The sequence below is a fragment of the Trichosurus vulpecula genome, chromosome 2 (assembly GCF_011100635.1).
Source record: "Trichosurus vulpecula isolate mTriVul1 chromosome 2, mTriVul1.pri, whole genome shotgun sequence".
NCBI lineage: Eukaryota > Metazoa > Chordata > Mammalia > Diprotodontia > Phalangeridae > Trichosurus > Trichosurus vulpecula.
In genome coordinates, this window is record NC_050574.1 from 87,576,941 (window position 1) to 87,596,904 (window position 19,964).

Consider the following 19,964-nt stretch of genomic DNA (forward strand, 5'->3'; position numbering starts at 1 on the left):
GAAATGGGGATGTTACAGACTTCATAACAACCTGGAAAAACCTACACATATAATGCTGAGTGAGCGGAGAAGAACCAGGAGAACATTATACAAACCACAGATATATGGATTCTGTGAGGACTAACTCTGATAGACTTTGTTCTTCTCAGCAACACAAGATGTAAAGACAACTCCAAAAGACTCACAATGGAGAATGCTATCTACATCCAGAGAAAGAACTACGAAGTATGAATGCAGATTGAGGCACACTTTATGCTTGCCTTTTTTTCCCTTTTTTTCTCTCTTTTGTTTTTATTTTTTGGGGTTTTTTTTGGTTCTGTTTCTTCTTTCTCATGATTCATTCCGTTGGTCATAATTCTTCTTCACAACTTGACTAGTGTGTAAACAAGTTCAATGCAAAGTTATACGTAGAAGATATAATGGATTCCATGCCTTCTTGGGGAAGGAGGGGGGAGAGAGGGAAGAAAAACTGGAAATCAAAATTATGTAGAACTGAGTGTCATAAACTAAAAATAAAAAAAAATTTACAAAATAAAATTAAAATAAAAAGAAAATGTGGTAAAAAAGACACATTCTCAAGATCACATAACAAATGTGTCAGGGCAGAACTTGCACCAAGCTGGCAATGGAGTTAGTTATCTTTATCTTCTCCCAAACTGTAGTAATTCATAAACAATATGTTAATAAATGAAAGCAATAATAAGTCAAAGGCATACATAGCTAGCTATTCACAATATTTTACTGCCAGTCACTTCGAACCTTCAAAAATCAATAATGCTTCATTTATTAGGAGACTTCAGCTCATTCCAGAAACTAACTAAAATTTGCCAAAAAACTTATTTTTTCTCAAGAATTATATATTCACTCTTAATAAATAAGCCAGATCAGTCCCTTCTTTGGATTCTCTCTAGTCATCCTGGGAAATGTCCTTCCCCAAATATAATTCTCTTCTTGCCGGTTCCTCACAAACTCCTCAGAAATTTTCCTTTATAAGGTTTCCCTATATCTGTGAAAGAAGTATCGTGTCACCTTCTGTATTCTTTTTTTGGGATCAAACTAAGAAGGTTATCGGTGGATTCTTTAAATTTCTATTTTGCCCTGTGGCTCTTGAATATCAGGGCAGTTCTCCTTGATTATTTCTTGAAAGATGATATCTAGGCTCTTTTTTTGATCATGGCTTTAGGTAGTCCAATAATTTTTAAATTACCTCTCCTGGATCTATTTTCCAGGCCAGTGGTTTTTCCAATGAGATATTTGACATTGTCTTCCACTTTTTCATTCCTTTGGTTCTGTTTTATAATATCTTGATTTCTCATAAAATCACTAGCTTCCACTTGCTCCAATCTAACTTTTAGGGTAGTATTTTCTTTAGTGGCCTTTTGGACCTCCTTTTCCATTTGGCTAATTCTGCCTTTCAAGGCATTCTTCTCCTCATTGGCTTTTTGGAGCTCTTTTGCCATTTGAGTTAGTCTATTTTTTAAGGTGTTGTTTTCTTCAGTATGTTTTCCAGTATTTTGGGGGGTCTCCTTTAGCAAGTCATTGACTCGTTTTTCACGGTTTTCTCTCATCCTTCTCATTTTTCTTCCCAATTTTTCCTCTATTTCTCTAGCTTGCTTTTCCAAATCCTTTTTGAGCTCTTCCATGGCCTGAGATCAGTTCGTGTTTTTCTTGAAGGCTTTTGGTGTAGGCTTTTTGACTTTGTTGACTTCCTCTGGCTGTATGTTTTGGTCTTCTTTATCACCAAAGAAAGATTCCAAAGTCTGATACTGAATCTGGGTGCATTTTCACTGCCTGGCCATGGTCCCAGCCAACTTACTTGACCCTTGAGTTTTTCAGCAGGGTATGACTGCTTGTAGAGTAAAGAGTCCTATGTTCCAAGCTTGGGGGGGATGCGCCAGCTCTGCCACACCAGCACTCCTCCTTCCCCAAGAACCCCCAACCCAGACTGGACTTAGATCTTCAGCAGGCTTTGCACTCCTGCTCTGATCCGCCACTTAATTCTTCCCACCAGGTGGGCCTGGGGCCAGAAGCAACTGCAGCTGTAGTTCTGTAGCTGCCCCACCTCCACTGCCCCAGGGGTGGTGGTTGAACTGGGAACTCTATCACCCTGTCCCCAGCAGCTTTTTCCACTAACTTTCTCTGTTGTCTTTGGTCAGAGAAATTGTGGGTTGAGAAGTCTGGTAACTGCTGCAGCTCACTGATTCAGGGCGCTAGGGCACACTCCGCTTGACTGCTGGTCTGGTTGGTCTGTGGCCCATGCTGGGCTCTGCTTCACTCCACTCCCAGCTCCGTGCAGGATAGACCTTACCCAGAGACCATCTAGGCTGTCCTGGGCTAGAGCCCTGCTTCTCTCCACTGTTTTGTGGGTTCTGCAGTTCTTCTCTGTTGTCTTTGGTGTTTGTGGGTTGAGAAGTCTGGCAACTGCCACAGCTCATTGATTCAGGGTACTAGGGCCCACTCTGCCCTGCTCCTGGTCTGGTTGGTCTGTGGCCCATGCTGGGCTCTGCTCCACTCCCAGCTCCGTGCATGAAAGACCTCACCCAGCAACCAGCCAGGCTGTCCTGGGCTGGAGCCCTGCTTCCCTCTGCTATTTTGTGGGTTCTGTAGTTCTAGAATTGGTTCAGAGCCATTTTTCATAGGTTTTTTGGAGGGACTTGGCAGGGAGCTCATGCTAGTCCCTGCTTTCCAGCTGCCATCTTGGCTCTGCCCCCCCACCTTCTGTATTCTCTATAAATTCCTTTTAGATCTTAAAGATTGCACTTTACCTCCTAATGTGAGAGAGGGAATTTCAAATATTTATACATTTCTATATCTGATACTTCAGAAACATCAGTGCTGACTGCTTTTCTTTCTTTTTATTCTTTTTTTTGTGATTCAACAAATGCATTTATTAAACAGCTATGTTTTGGGCACTGGACCTGCTACTGGGGATAGAGCAGCACCTTGCCCTACACCCAGCAGGCCATTCCCCTAGCCAGCTCTCAGATGCAATGGTTAGGGGTCTTCAGAGGGGGCTAACTACCCCTCTTCTAGACCTGCTGCTCCTGAGCCTGGTGAGTCTCTCCTTGACAAGCAGACTGACTGCTTTTCTAAATATTCTTTGACTCTTAAAATTGCAGTGACCATATTTATAATCTCCATAATTCAGCACTAGAAAATATCATTCTGGAGGAAAGGTAGGGAAAGAACAGACACCAGGCGTGCCATTCTGGTCAGATTCTTCTTTTTTAATTGGCTTAGATTTTCAGTTTTCCCATTTTCATTAGCCAAACCTGAAGTTCCTCATACCTAGATGAATCTAGCCTTATCTCTTCCTCTAAAAGAACCTAGAACAAAGGTTTGTTCTGTAAAATTTGGGTTCAGTCAAAAGACTACATTTAAGGACCTAGAAGGGCCACATGAGGCCTGAAGGCTACAGGGTCCCCACCTCTGACCTAGAACCAGAAGGAGCAAAGGAGCAGGTCAGCTGATTTCAGACTGATGTCCTACTCTTAACTCCTTAGTTCTACCCTAGATAATCCAGCTCCAACCACCCCTCACCAGCATCCCACAAAACCCAACATGCTAGCCCAACTAAACTATTTACTCTTTGAAAAAACTATCCAGCCTGTTCCTGACTCTTTACCTCCTGTGCTTCTAGTCCCTCGTGCCTGGGACACATTGCCCTATTGACCCTTCTGAAGTCTTTTCCATCCTTTAAGGCCTAGATCAGGTGCTACTTTTTCTACAAAGTTTAGCCCAATTACCATCAGCTGTGAAGGCAACTGCTCTCCCCAGACCAAGATCCTAGCACTCCATTCATAGCTTTCCTATAACAACTAGCCTTTCTCTACTTTATGACTTTTTGTCTGAGCTCCATGAAAGACTTGTATCCCCCCATGACCCCAGGGAAAGAACCCTGACATCACTGTTTGGTAAATTAAAAGTTGAGCAGACCCAAATTTAGGGTGTAGAAGTACCCAGAATAAGTCAACAAACATTTATTAAGTGCCTACTGTATGTCAGGCATTTTAAATCCTGGAGATACAAAGAAAGAAAAAAAAACAGTTCCTGCCCCCTAAGAGTGCAATTATTAAATTGTATAAATAAGGAGACAGAACCTAGAGTTGTTCCCACAACCCCAACACTCTTTCTAAATGGAGCCTGGAGAGGAAGGATTAGTCTTATTAGGGCACTCCTCTACTATCTGAAAAAGGAAAGCTCTTACTCTAGTACCCAAACTAAAGGTGACTAAGATCTCTTTGCAGAAAGGGGCAAACCTACCTCCCGCAACTCATGTAGAGGCAGGGAAGGGTAAAGGAAAAGACACATCATAAGCACAGACAATAGTAATACCTAAGCAAAGCTTCCAAGAAATGTGGAAACAAAGGATGAGGGAAAGACCAGAAGGAGGAAAGAAGACTGGAGATGCCTCGAAGCCAAAGCATGATTTGGAGATTAATAGAGGATGGGGGCCATGGAGGGAGTGGGGGAGACAAGGAGAGGGTCAGGAAGAAACTGCCAGAATCAGACATGAACACCTGTCCCCTAGGCAACAGTTCAGAGCACAACTGAAGAAAATAAGGAGGAACTGAGCTCTGAAGTCCAACCAAGTAGAAATGAATTTCCAAACACCTTCTCCCCTTGCCAAGGCATTTCCTTCCACTCCACTTGGGGGAAGATTGGTAGGAGATGAAGAATAGAGTCACAGTTTCTTTCAGGAACCCTCATTCCCTATTTTCTTAAAAGTTCAGGCCCTGAGACCTATATGCACAAAAATAATTATAGCAGCTCTTTTTGCGGTAGCAAAGAATTGGAAATCAAGGGGATGCCCGTCAATTGGGGAATGGCTGAACAAGTTGTTGTATATGAACGTAATGGAATACTATTGTTCTATAAGAAATGGGGAAGACACAGACTTCATAATAACCTGGAAAGACCTATATCAGGGCTGTCCAAAATACAGCCTGCAGGCCACATGCTGCCTGCAGTGCAATTTTATGCAGCCCACCTCTGGGTTTTAATTTTCATGAGCGAAAAATTAAAATAATAATTTGCTTGGAATGCATATTAAATTTTTAAATTCCATCACTAATAAATAATCTCAATGTTAATTTTCTTTGGTGTTCTTAAGTAGTATTATGGACAGAACATACCACATGGAATTTTCAATCTGTCTATGGGATGCCTTCCGTCTATATGATGCAGACTAGTCAGTATGCACCTACCTTTATACTGTTGTGTTGTCGCTTTTTTGTTTTGTGTTTGTGTTTGCGCTTCATACCTTCACCTGTCGTATTGATGATCCACGTTCCTCCACTTTCTATTAGTGTATCGTATTTTTAATTCTGGGGGCGGCCCTTGAATAATTATTTTATTATAATGTGGCCCTAAGATAACCTAAGGTTGGACAGCCCTGACCTATGTGATATGACACTGAGTGAGGAGAGCAGAACCAGGAGAACATTGCACACAACCACAGATATAATGCTTTGGTGATGACTAACTTTGATAGATTTGGCTCTTCTCAGCAACAAGGTTCAAAGACAACTCCAAATGACTCATGATGGAAAGAGCTATCTACAGCTAGAGAAGGAACTATGGAGTCTGAATGCATATTGAGGCAAACTATTTGCTCTCTTTTTTCCTTTTTCTCTCTTTTTTTGGTTTTGTTTCTTCTTTCTCATAATTCATTCCATTGGTCATAATTCTTCTTTACAATTTGACTATAGTGTAAATAAGTGCAATGCAAAGGTATATGTAGAACATATATTGGATTCCACGCTGTCTTGGGGGGGGAGGGGAGGGAGGGAAAGAAAATTTGGAACTCAGAAACATGCGGAACTGAGTGTTGTAAAGGAAAAATAAAAAATCTTAATTAAAAAAAAGTTCAAGCCCTGGCTCTAGAGTAGCATCTTTATTCCCAAAGTTAGGGAAAGGAGTATAGAACTGGAAGCCCTGAAATAAAAAATCTGGACCTTTATCTCTTAAGAAAAATGGAAGAGAAAAAGCAGAGACAGAATCATGAAAGACAGAATCAGGAAAGTTGGGGCTTCCTTTTCCTGGAGCTCTTTCTTATACTCCACCATCCTTCTTTTCTTTGAATAACCTCACCTATACCTTCTGTTATTGCTCCTGCAATAAGATACCATAATACTTTTCTCTCACCCCCACAGTTAAATAGCCTAAGCAGATGAGATGATTGGATGAGGCATTGTATTTCATTTGCCTAGAACCCCAAATAGTTTGGAGGCCTAGGGCACCTGGAAGCCTACTCTAAGATACTCAAAGATATCATTAACTCTATATGTGCCAATTTATCCAGCAAAGAGTTGTTTACCTCATCACACTGGGGGAAGAGGGTAGTCAAAGGAAGGGTCTCCTTCATGAATCTAGAGAGATATTGATGAAGAGAGTGGCTCACTGAAGTAGATATGGAGTTTTATTTAAGGGCATGAATTGTCATTGAGTGGAGTGAGGATTTGGCTCTGATGGAAATGCTGAGAGTTCATTGAAAGGGCTACTAAGCAGGTCACAGACTGGGAAACAGGGTTACTGAAAGGGTTAGTTATACAAGTATAAGATGTAAGAGACATGGCTTTACAAGTTGTCAGAAAGACTGGCATTCCTAGCTGACCATAGTTTTGGGAGGCGATAATCCCACCCTCCCCTTAACACTATACTTCCCTTCTGTTGACTGTCTCCAACATAAACTCTCTATATCTTCTCTGTATATAGTTGTTTGTATGTTGGTATCATGGCACCCCATTAGACAGTGAGCTCTGAGAATGTGTCCAGTCTTGGCTCTCACACACTAAAATGTGAGTTCCTTCAAAGGCATGAGGTATCATGGTATTCCGTACAATGGTAAGATTCTTGAGATCAGGGATTGGTTGTTTTTTTGTTTCTTTTTGCTTTTTTTCATATATCTAGTGCTTAGCACAATGCCCAGCACAAAATAAGTGCTTAGTAAATGCTTATAGACTAACATAATTATACCTCATTTAGGATATCCTGGGTAACAAATTTAGGGAACGATATTGGAGTGTATCAAGAGAACAATGACCAAAACAATGATATCATGTCATATGAGAATCAACTGAAGAAATGGGGGAAAGAGAAAATTCTGTTGGGTGCTAGAGTGAGGTATACTCTGTGACTGCAGAAGGAACAAGGTAGGACCAATGGGAAGAGGCTGCAAGGAGGCAGACTTTTAATTAACATAAGAAAGAATTGCCCAATAATCATTGCAGTCCAACAATGGAGCAATGTCCTAGTAGATAGTGAGCTCTGTGGCTCTGAAAGTGTTCAAACAGAGGCTGCATGGCCACCTGTCCAGAATGTTATATCGGCAATCATGATGTAGCGTGCTTCTCCCTCTAAAATGTGAGCAGTTAGGTTGGCTAAAAAGGACAGGCAAAAGTACTTTTGCATAAAGAAATAAATCAACTTGGGAAGAATATAAAAATACTGACTCTTACACATATGTAAAAGGTTGAGGGCTAAAATGGCCAGAAAAAAGAATTTGTTTTTTACTAAAAATTTTAAAAATGCAAGTGTGAGCGAATGTAATTTTCAGTCATAGAATGTTAAGGGGTAGTTTGAGAAATGAAGAATGACTGATGCTATATGGAATTGTGGCCCCTCAGTTCATTTGCATGTAAACATTTTAGGCTTAAGAATTCAAAGCTCACACAACAATATATTGAATAACTTGGGAAACTATGATATTAATCAATAAAATCTTTTAGGTTTATACCTAAAAGGGAAGTTCATGAGTTTTTAATATTGATAAGGATGATGAGGCACTAATTTGAGTCATTGAAGAGAGTGAAGAAAGGTCAAGATGGCAGAGTAAGGCAGGAACTTGCCTGAATTTTCCAAAAATCACCTCCAAACAACCATAAAATCATGCCCGAAAATTAATTCTCTAATAGCAGAACCAATAAAAAGTCAGAGTGAAGCACTTTTCCAGCCAAACAATATAGAAGGTTTGAAGGAAAGCTCCATATCAATTGGGTGAAAGAGGAGTGCAGTTCAGTGCAGGCAGTTTCTGGGTAAATCAGCAGCAGGCTGCACTCCAGCAAACTAGTAATGAGGTGCTGAGTCCCTGGCACAGATCAGCAGACACCCTGTGGCCCTAGTACATCAGACCAGTAACCAGGCCCCAGAACCCCAGTGCAAGAAGCTTGGGAGAGTGCCCCCTCCATACCAGGAACAGAGCCTAGCTTTAACACAAAAATTTTAAAATCATGAAATAGGCTTGAAAAATGAAGGGAAAAAAAAAAAACAAAAAAGAATCTGACCATAGAAAGTTACCGTGGTAACAGGGAAAATTAAAGCACAAACTCAAAAGATGACAATGTCAAAATAGCTACACATGAAGCCACAAAGAGAAATGTGATTTGGTATTAGCACCTCCCCCCCCAAAAAAAAAACACCTGGAAGAACTCAAAAAAAGGATTTTAAAAATCAAATAAAAGAGATGGAAGTAAAATTTGGAAAAAATGAGAGTGATGCAAGAGAAACACGAAAAAGGAGTCAACAGCTCAGTAAAAGAATCACAAAAAAATAAAAAGAGCTGTACAAAAATTCACTGAAGTAAACAACTCCTTAAAAGCTAGAATTTGCCAAATGTAAAAGGAGGTACAAAAACTCACTAAAAAACTTAAAAATTATAATTGGGCAAATGGAAGCTAATAACTCCATGAGATATCAAGATCAATAAATAAAATTGATGGAAAATGGAAGAAAATGTAAAATATTTCACTGGAAAGATAATTATCTGGGAAATAGATCCAGGAGAGATAACATATGAATTATTGGACTACCTGAAAGCCATAATAAAAAAAACACCCTAGACATTTGTTCTTGAAGAAATTATCAAGGAAAATTGTCCTGATATCCCAGAACCAGAAGGTAAAATTAAAATTGAAAGAATCCACCAATCACCTCCTGAAAGAGATACCAAAACAAAAACTCCCAGTAATATTGTAGCCCAGGTCAAGGAGATAATATTGCAAGCAGCCAAAAAGAAACAATTCAAATATCATGGAGAGCCACAATCAGGATTACAAAGGATTTAGTGGTCTCTACTTAAAAGTAACAGAAGGCTTGGAATATGATATTCCAGAAGGCAAAGGAGCTAAGATAACAACCAAGAATCACCTGCCTAGAGAAACTGAGTATAATGCTTCAGGGGAAAAATGGACATTCGGCAAAATAGAAGACTTTCAAGCATTCCTGATAAAAGACTAAAGCTGAACAGAAAATTGTATTTTTAAATAAAAGAATGAAAAGAATCATTAAAAGTTAAACAGGAAAGAAAATATACTGGATTTAATAAGGCTAAACTATTTACATACAAATATAGAAAGGTGATACTTCTAACTCATAAGAACTTTATCACTATTAAGGCAGTTAGAAGGATCATACATAGAAAAAGGGCATGGATATAAGTTGACTTTCATGAAATGATATCCAAAAAGAACAAAAACAAAATTAAGGGGTGAAAAAGAAGATTCCACTGGAAGAAGAGGGAAGGGAGAGGTAGAATGTGGTAAATTATCTCATATAAAGAGGGAGGAAAGATTTATTAAAGTGGAGGGGAATATGCAGGTATGTGCATTTCTTGAGCCTTACTCTCATCAGAATTAGCTCAAAGATGGAATAACATATACACTCAGTTGGGTATAGAAATCTATTTTACCATAAAGAAAAGTAGAGGAACAAAAAGATGGCCTGGTGAATAAAGCACTGGCCCTGGAATCTGAGGAACTTGAGTTCAAATATGGTCTCAGACAGCTACTATGTGTGTGACCCTGGGAAAGTCATTTAAACCCAATCTCCTATTTCCCTAAAAAAAGAAAGAAAAAGAAAAGTAGAATGGCAAATGGGTTAGAGAAGTGGGGGACTGATAGAAGAGATGGCAGATTGGAGGAGGTTAAAAGTAATACACTGGTGAGGAGGGACAAGGTGAAAGGAGAGACAGAGAGAGAGACAGAGAGACAGAGACAAAGAGACAGAGGGAAGGATAAACATAGGAAATAAGATTGGAGGGAAATACAGTTAGTAATCATAACCATGAAGGTGAATGGGATGAACTCACCCATGAAATGGAAGCAGATAGCAGAGTCGATTAAAACCCAAAATCCTGCAATATGTTGTTTACAAGAAACACATTTGAAGTGGAAGACACACACAGAATAAAGGTAAGGGGCTGGAGCAGAATCTATTATGCTTCAGCTGAAGTAAAAAAAAAAAAAAAACAGAAGCAGGGTAGCAATCATGATCTCAGACAAAGCAAAACCAAAAATAGATCTGATTAAAAGAGATAAAAAAGGAAACTACATCTCGTTAAAAGATACTATAGATGCGGGCAGCTAGGTGGTACAGTGAGTAGAGCACCAGTCCTGGAGTTCGGGAGGATCTGAGTTCAAATCTGGCCCCAGACACTTGGCACACTTACTAGCTGTGTGACCTTGAGCAAGTCACTTAACCCCAATTGCCCTGCCTTCCGCCCTTCAAAAAAAATACAACAAAAAGATACCATAGACATTGAAGTAATATCAATACTAAACATATATGTACCAAATGGTATAGCATCCAATTTTGTAAAAAGATAAGTTAAATGAGTTATAGGAGGAAATAGACAGAAAAGCTGTACTAATGGAGGACCCCAACTTTCCTCTCTTAGAACTAGAGAAATCTAACAAAAAAGGAAAAGAAAAAAGTTAAGGAAGTGAATAGAATTTTAGAAAATTTAAATATGATAGAGCTCTGAAGAAAATTGAATAGGACTGAAAGGAATATGCCTTTTCTCAGCAGTACATAGCACCTACACAAAAACTGATCATCTATTTGGGCATAAAAACCTCACAATCAAGTGCAGAAAAACAGAAATATTAAATGTATTCTTTTCAGATCATAATGCAATAAAATTACATTCAATAAAAAGCTTAGAAAGATAGATTAAAATAATTTGGAAAGTAAATAATCTAATTCAAAAAATAAGAGGGTCAAAGAATAAATGAAATAATGAATAATTTCATTAAAGTGAATGACAACAATGAGACAATATACCAAAATTTATGGGATGCAGCCAAAGCAGTACTTAGTGGAAATTTTATATCTCTAAACACTTACAGCAGTAAAATATGGCAAGAGTAGATCAATGAAGTGAATGTGAAAATTTAAAAAAAAAATCTAAAACAAAGAACGAATTAAAAATCTCCAATTAAACACCAAATCAGAAATCCTGAAAACCAAAGGAGAGATTAATTAAAACAAAATTAAGAAAACCATTGAAATACTAGACAAAGCTGTGAGCTAGTTTTATGGAAAAAAACAATTAAATAGATAAATCATTGGTTCATTGGATTTTTTTAAAAGTATAAAGAAAACCAAATTAACAGTATCAAAAATGAAGAGTGAATTAATCATCAATGAAGAGGAAATTAAAGCAATTATTGAGCAATTTAATCCAATTATATGCCAATACTTCTGACAATCTAAGCAAAATGGACAAATATTTGCAAAAATATAAATTCCCCAAATTAACACAAGAGAAAATAGAATACTTAAATAATTCCGTCTTTGATAAAGAATTGAACAAGCCATTAATGAACTCCCTAAGAAAAAATGCCCAGAGCCAGATGGATTCACAAGTGAATTCAGTCAAACAGTTAAAGAACAATTAGTTGCAATATTATATAAACTATTTGAAAAAATAGTCAAACAAGGAGTTCTACCAAATTTCTTTTATGACATGAACATGGTGCTGATACCTGAACCAGGAAGAGTATAAACAAAGAAAGAAAACTATACACCAATTTCCCTAATGAATATTGATAATAAAACACTGAAAAGATTACAGCAATATATCACAAAGATCATACACTATAACCAAGTGTGATTTATTGCAGGAATGCAGGGATAGTTCAATATTAGGAAAACTATTAGCATAATTGACTGTATCAATAACAAAACCAAGAGAGATCATATGATTATCTCAATAGATGTGGGAAAAACTTTTGGCAAGATAAAGAGCCCATTCCTAATAAAAACACTAGAGAGCATAGGAATAATTTTCCTTAAAATTAGTAATATCTGTCTAAAATCTTTAGCAAGCATTATCCATAATGAGGATAAGCTAGCCTTCCCAATATAATCGGGGTGAAGCAAGTATGCCCATGTGACCAGATACAAAATGTAATAGTAGAATCACTGTCTTAGAATCTTAGAATCCCCAAAACTTGGAGCAGTCCATTTTACAACAGGACACATTTCAATGTTCCTTTAATGAGCAAATTCCCCTAGTGTTGAGATCTAGTGAGGTTGACAAAGGTTGACATGGTTACCTGTCACCTTCCTGAGAGAAGTGGCCTGTTCCCCAGCAATAAGCAGTACGTTGTTGATGACTGATCCATATCATTGCCCCTATTTCATAGGTGAAGAAACTGAGACCAGGACCGAGAGGTAGCTCAAAATTTCATGTATAGAATGCCCAGGCTTCAGTTTTTCTTCCTGGGGTTATTTGGAGAATGGCCCTTCAGGATACATGAGCTTATTATGCTATTAGAGGAAGAGGGCCTAGATTCAGAAGAACCTGAGTTCGCATCTGGTCTCAGACATTTACTAGCTGTGTGACCCTAGGCAAATCACTAACTGTGTTTGTCTCAGCTCATCTATAAAATGAACCAGAGAAGGAAATGGCAAACCACTCCAGTATCTTCACCAAGGAAACCCCAAATGAAGTCACAGAGAGCTGGATACCACTGAACCCTGCCCCCCACACACACACACGCACACACACAAAAAGATAGAGAGAGAGAGAGAGAGAGAGAGAGAGAGAGAGAGAGAGAGAGATAACAGTAGAGAAAGAAGTAATAGGAAGCTTTATTCTGTGGAAACCAGATTCAAAACTCACCTCTTCTAGGTAGCCTTCCTTAATCAACTTCCCTTTTTCCACCTCACTCACAAACATATAAACTCAGATTGTTAGAGCTGGAAATGCATTGCAACAGGGGAGTTAAACCCAAGGCCTACCAGCCACTTGGACCAGCCACTTGGGGCCAGCAGACCTCACACGGTCAGCAAAACTCTTGCTCAAACAAGATTAAAATGGAATTGGGAAATCTTTAAACAAAATAAATAAAAATATAATACATAAATAATGTTAATTTCTGGTTTTCTCAGTCAATATGTGCCCCTTCAGGGATCTGTTTATATTTGAAATTAATAGCATTGCCTTAGAAGTCATATAATCCAACCCTCTGCCCCCATTTTATAGCTGATCTCTCTTTCATGCTATTTTCCCTTGGCATCAATGAGCCTGTATATATCATCTTCATTTTCGCCCATTTCCTTTTTTGTCTATGCCCTGAGAATGTGTCCAGTCTTGGCTCTCAGAGTCTAAAATGGGCATTCTTCCAAGGCTATGGTGCCTCATTAGACTGAGAGCTCCATGAGGACAGAGTCCTATTACCATACTCTTCCCCCAGGCTGCCAAAGGACAGGTTCCCTGAGTATAAGCCTACATCTTTTTCCATTAGCATAGGGCCATACTTCCCCATAGACAGAGAATCTCAAGGCTTTTCCTGAGAGTAGTGATTACTTTCACAACAGGAAAATGAGGTCAGAGAAGTGATAGGATCACTGAGTTCAGATTTTAGGCCTGAACTGGGCCCTTCTGTAGCAACCGCAATGCTCCATCCCGGATCTGTTTGGTCTTCATGCCATAAATAATGGGGTTCAGCATAGGGGGCACCACAAGGTACAGGTCAGCCAGGAGTATATGCACATGGCGTGGTACATGTTGCCCAAACCGCTGGGTATAGAAAGAAAAAAGGCCCGGAGTATAGAAAAGCAGGATGACCCCAAGGTGGGAACCACAAGTCCCAAAGGTCTTGGCTCGTGCCTCCTTGGAGGAAAGTGCTAGCACTGCCCTCAGGATGAGAGCATAGGAGAGTGCAATGCAGATGGAATCAGTACCCACAACCAGCGTAGCTGCAGTGATGCCATACACATTATTGGCACGTGTGTCATCACATGCTAGCTTCACCACAGCCATGTGCTCACAGTAAGAGTGAGCAATCACCTGGCCACAGTAATGCAGCCTTGCCAGGAGGCAGGTTAGTGGGGTCATGAGCCCAAGGCCCCGGAATACAGCAGCCAAACCCATACAGCCTACAGTCCCCAATGGCAACAAGGTACCATAGCGTAAAGGACGACAGATGGCCACATACCGATCAATGGCCATGGCCAGCAGGATGCCTGACTCCACAGCTGAGAAGCCGTGAATGAAGAACATCTGTGTAGCACAGGCACCAAAGGTGATCTCAGCTGTGCCTGCCCAGAAGAGAGCAAGGAGCCTGGGCACTGTGGAGGTGCAGAGAACCAAATCAATGGCAGAGAGCATGCAGAGGAAGAGGTACATAGGCTGGTGCAGCCCTGGCTCTGTCCAGACTACCAGCAGGACAACCAGGTTACCCAGGACAGCCATGACATACATGGAGCAGAACGGGAACGCGATCCAGAAGTGGGAGACCTCCAGGCCTGGGATGCCCATCAGAATGAAGGTGGTAGGACTAACATGGCTGTGGTTGTAAAGTGTCATGGCTCTGTGTAGGAAAGGGGAAGAAAGGGGTTGGTTCCTCCAGTAAAATGCGGGTAGGACAGGGGATGTCACTGGCCTTCTCTGAGCTCCAGGTAGTGTGCCATGGAGAAAAGGAGGTACCTGGGAGTCATCTCTGTAGAGACGGGGCTGAAAAGACAGTGCAAGGGATTCAGATTAAGCCTTAAGAATAACTATTAGAGAGATTGTGAGGTTGTGAGGTTGTGAGGTACTAGGATCTAACGGAAAGGAGAAAATAAAATCTCCTTCTCTGAAGAAGAGCCTTCCCTACCTTCCTTTAGTCTAATATAGGTACTCTCATGTATTGGAGGCAGAGAGATGGACAAGACAATCTCTAACTTTATTTTATAGTAGCAAAGTTTTAAAAGTTATCTACTTCATCCTCCTTGTCTCCTACTAGACCCCTGCCTACTCTCTCCTCTGGTTTTCTGTCCATCTGTCTTTCTGTCTGTCTGAGATCATTCACATGTTCAAAGGGCTAGATAGGCTGGAGCACAGTCTTGATAAAAAAGATTTGAAAGTTGAAGGCCAATCATGTTCTGATCCTATCAGCTCTTCCCTCAGACTATCTTTCTTATCTGTTCCTTCCTGATTTCCATAGCTACCACCCTAGTATAGACCCAAGGCCAGTGGGACTTTATATGTTGCCAGATAGAATCCCAGAGTTTGAACAGACCTTTGATCAGTCACTCCTCTGCTCAAAGCCTTTCAAAGATTCCCTATTGGTCTGGCATTTAAGTCCCTCCACAATTTAACTAAAAGCTACCTTTCTAGCTTTATTTTATATTTCTTCCCTCCCCATGTTTTATGCTCCAGCCAGAGTATTCTTTGTCCCATTGAAGTATCCTGTAAGCCCTCAAATCTCTGCCTTTGAATATGATGTTCCCTTTGCCTCAAATGCCCTACCTCCTTATGCCATCACCTTCTACCCCTTCCCCTGCACCCGCTGAATTCCTATCAATTCCTTTTAATTCAGTTCAAATGGCAGTTCCCTAAAAAAAGACTTTCCTGAACCATACAACTATTCGTTAAAAAAAATTCTCCACCTTGAATATCACAAAGTACTTTGCCTGAACCTTTTTAAACCCCTCAGATACTGTTTCATTTCAATTACCAATATATGTGTCACGTATCCCTAGTAATTAGCAAGCTCTATGAGAACAGAAACCATCTCCTGTGTAAAGCATGTACCTTTCCAAGTGCTGAGCATAGGGCTATCGGGACTCCTCGTGTAATGAACAGTGTTGGGCTTGGAATCAGGACACATTGGTTCAAATTCCCCATCAAATACTTGAATAATAGTATAACCTCAGGCAACCTCTTTCAGCCTCAGTTCCTCCCTCATTAAATGGGAATAAGAGTAGTGGCTACCTCCAGAGTTGTTATGGAGATCAAAATAAATAATACATCTAAAGTGCTTTGCGAACCTCAAAGGGGCGCACGTGGGTGCACGTGCACACACACACACACACGCTATTATCAATATTTTCACTTATACTACCTACATCAAAGGGCTATTGTGAAGAAAGGGCTGATCAATGTAAGTTATTATAACTAAGCATTTTCTCCTTGAATATTGTCTATCTTGGAGTTCTCCTAGTCTTATTCTAAAGCCATATGCTACAGGATTCTATCTGGAGTTAACTTAAAGTTATCACATCTGAGCCCAGTATTCCCTCAGCCTGTAGAAATTTAGTATCTGGAAAACTTGAGAATGTATAATTGCAACCACGCAACAATAAAATGGGAGTGCCTTGAGAGGCAGTAAGTTCACTGCTACTGTCTATATTAAATAAGAATTTGAAAGAAAACCTATCAGGAATACTCTAGAGAGCATTTGTACACTGGCTATAGAGAGCATGGAAAGAGCACTGAGTTGGGAGTTAGAAGACAGGTAGATTCTAGTCTAAACTCTGCAACTTATCACTATATGACCTTGGGAAAGATACTTCCCTCTCTGTGCCTTAGTTTCCCCACCTGTAAAATTAAGGGGTAAGATTGAAATAAAGTCTTTTCTCAATCTGAAATCATAGAATCTGGGAGTCAGAAGTAGCTCTGGAGATATAACATAAAAGGGAGCAGATTTCTCCTCCACACAGGACAATTTAGAACTGCCTCATAAGTGAGCAGTCTCTGGAGTCAAGAACATTCTATAGGTCTTGGTTTCCATGGGTACTAATCAACAGAGGTTAATAGAAGATTGCAGCATTCAAGGTGTTAACTACATTTCCCCCCATGAGTCCAGGGATCCTCTACCACTTTCAAACTGTATCATCTCAAGCTAGCATCTCTACATCTCTGGACCTGTCTCTTCTTCTGTTAAATGAAGATGATGACACTGCATCACCTAAACCACAGGGGTGTTTGGTGGGATTGAATGAAGGGATATGTAAGATTCAGCTTGTGACATCTTCATTATTCCCTCCAGGTATCTCTCATAGAACTGGACCCACTGCATATTGTGCACAAAAGAACTGACTTCTTCCCACAACATAGACACAACTTACCAAAGATTGGGGGACATGATAAAAGTCATTGTGGCTCCTCTTCCTATAGGGCTTAGGATATAGAGGGTATTTATCTCTTGCTCTAATGACTGCTCCATTGGGAAAAGAAATTCTCCAAGGTAGGATGGGGAGGTAAAAAAATCTCTGTTAAGTTCTGTGTCTGGGGAAAGAGGCACAAATAGCACGTAGGGAATTTAACCCTTGAAGCAGAGGTAAAATTATATGAGAAGAGACACAGTTGGAAGGGAGGGGTGGAGGAGGGGGAAGCAGATAAGGACACCTAGTTATGAGTGCTAGCTCTTCTATTGACTCCTAAGCAATCCTAGGCAAGTTACTCCTTTCTCTAGGCCTCAACTTCATCTACATAATAGGGATGATTGTCCTTGCCCTGCCCTTCAAGGTGTAATGACACAATAGAAGGGCAAATGATTTCTAAACTGTACATCCTGATTCAATTAGATTGCTACTGTATGGGCTAAGCAGCATAGCACCTGATGCTTGTTTCTCTAAATGGAAAGAGGGTTATTAGGCTTTAAACATTTATGCTGAGACCTGAGGTCCTTGTCTGTGAACTTCAGGGAATCATGGCATAAGAGATTTTGAACTGGGAGGAACCTTAGAGATGATTTCACATGTGTCCCTTTCATTTGTGTGGGTATAATTGAGAGGAAGTAGTTTGGATCCTGTCCACAGTGAGAAATCCAGAACATATAGCTGTGAAAAAGCCAACAACTGACTACTATGTCATGTACCCAAATCTTTTATCTAGAGGCATGACTCACTTGTTCTCTGGTTTGACTGCCACTTATTTGGAAATATTTCTATTTTTTTCCTCCTCCTTGTGTTGCTTCTTTTACTTACCTTCACTCAAAGTAATTTTAAACACAAGAAGCCTCTTGCCTCAAACTGAGTCTCTTCAAATGTGATAATATTAGTATTTTTACAAATGCCTGGAACATAGTAGGTGCTTAATAAATATTTGCCCCTTTCCTTCCAAGCAATGAAGCATCAGCTTCTGAAGCTGCTCATCATGTCAGCCATGTTCCACATGGAAAACTTCAGCCAAAATTTCCATACTCTTCACAGTCTCTCCCTCACCCCATTATTAAAGTAGTTGGGAAGTAGTTTTCTATGACCATCCATTTCATAAACAGGATGCCACTTCCTGACTAAAGTGGTGAGCACTACAGCTAAGTCCGAAAGATCTACCAGATGTTAATCTCCTGGGGTCATAGTGGCATTTCTAATGGGACAGGTAGAGCCACTCTGCCAAAAGACTGCAAAAAGTCTTCCCATGTCACAAAGGCAATGCCAAAGAATTAGAAGAAAAGGAAGATTTAGTAAAGAAGACATGAAAGTCCAAGAAGTGCAGAGCCAAGAAAGCTCTTCCCATTTTGTCTAGAATTGAGTTGGATAATTATATCCCCAATGTTTAGCACAGTGCCTGGTACATAGGGGACAATTAAAAATGCTAACTGAATGTTGACTAACTGACGAAGCTGAGATATAGAATATCAGAGTCCTGGTTTAAGGCTATAATGCCTACTACATTGAGGTGATGTTTAGAATGGTTAAGAAGTGAATGATCAACACTCTTTCCAGAACTGAATGAATGTAGAATGACAAAGCTGGATGAGAACTGAGGAATGATCTAGTCTAAACCCTTCTTTAAATGAATGGGGAAACTGAAATTTTGGGAAGAAAGGTAACTTATCCAAAGTTAAAAATTATTAAATACTTTGAAATATGAAGTATTATTCCTTCATGTACTTTCTCTACTACACACAAGGGATTTGCAATCTTACCAGAGCTTCAGCCATACAGTCACTCCATCAGTCAAGAGATATAATCTCTTAGGGCCCTATTCTTTGACTAAGTTGAACATAAGGTACCACCATACATCTTAGAAGAGTTTTTTGTTATCTGGTAGTTCAACTTAAATAAAATTACAGATACAATCCCTATCCTTATATTCTTCATATACTTATGTACATGCTATTTCCCACAGGAATATGTAAGGCCCTTGAGAGCATAAATTTTATCTTTTTTGTTGTTGCAGCCCTATCACCTAGACTAGTGTTCGATAAACCCAAAGACCCCAGGTATTGCTTCACTATTTGACAAAAAATGTTGAGAAAGCTGGAAAGCAATCTGGCAAGAACTAGGTCTACACCAACATCTTATAACGTATCCCAAGACACTCTCCAAATGTGTATATGATTTAGACAATAAAAGGTGATATCACGAACATATTAGAGAAGCAAGGAAGAAATTACTTGTCAGTTCTTTAGATGCAGGGGAAAAGTTTATAACTAAACAAGAGATATAGAGGCTTGCAGAAGGTAAAATGTACAATTTTGATGACATTAAATGAAACAGTTTTATACAAATAAAAGCACTGTAGCTAAAGTTAGAAGTGGAAAGTAAATGGGAAAAAACTTTTTTGTTTTATGTTAGACTCAAACACAAGAATACAAACACAGAATAGAGAAAAAACATATCATAAACTTGAATATTGGAACTTAAATACAAAGTAAGAAAAGAAAAAAAAGCATGTCATGTGCATAGCAACACATAAGGATTCAAAATATGTCATGATTAATTTTCATTTCAAGAAAAACTGTATGATAAATACTACACATTGTGTTGAGAGTTGTCCTTTTCTTTGCATCATTGTAAGTTTTCTTTTGTTCTCTACTGTGCACTTTTTATTTTGTTCTTTTTTACACTTTTCTTTCCCTCCCCTCCAAGGATACAATTAAGTGTGGATATATTACTATGCAAATATAGATATATACATACACATATACATATATACATACATATATAGACATATACTTTCC

At 39.4% G+C, this 19,964-nt stretch overlaps 1 protein-coding gene across 1 annotated transcript; it reads right to left on the minus strand.

Moving 5' to 3' along the window:
* Window positions 1-13,648: 13,648 nt before the first annotated feature.
* On the minus strand, window positions 13,649-14,596 carry LOC118839811 (putative olfactory receptor 52P1). The gene has a single exon (XM_036747327.1). The coding sequence runs from the start codon at window positions 14,594-14,596 to the stop codon at window positions 13,649-13,651; it is 948 nt and encodes a 315-aa protein (XP_036603222.1).
* Window positions 14,597-19,964: the final 5,368 nt, after the last annotated feature.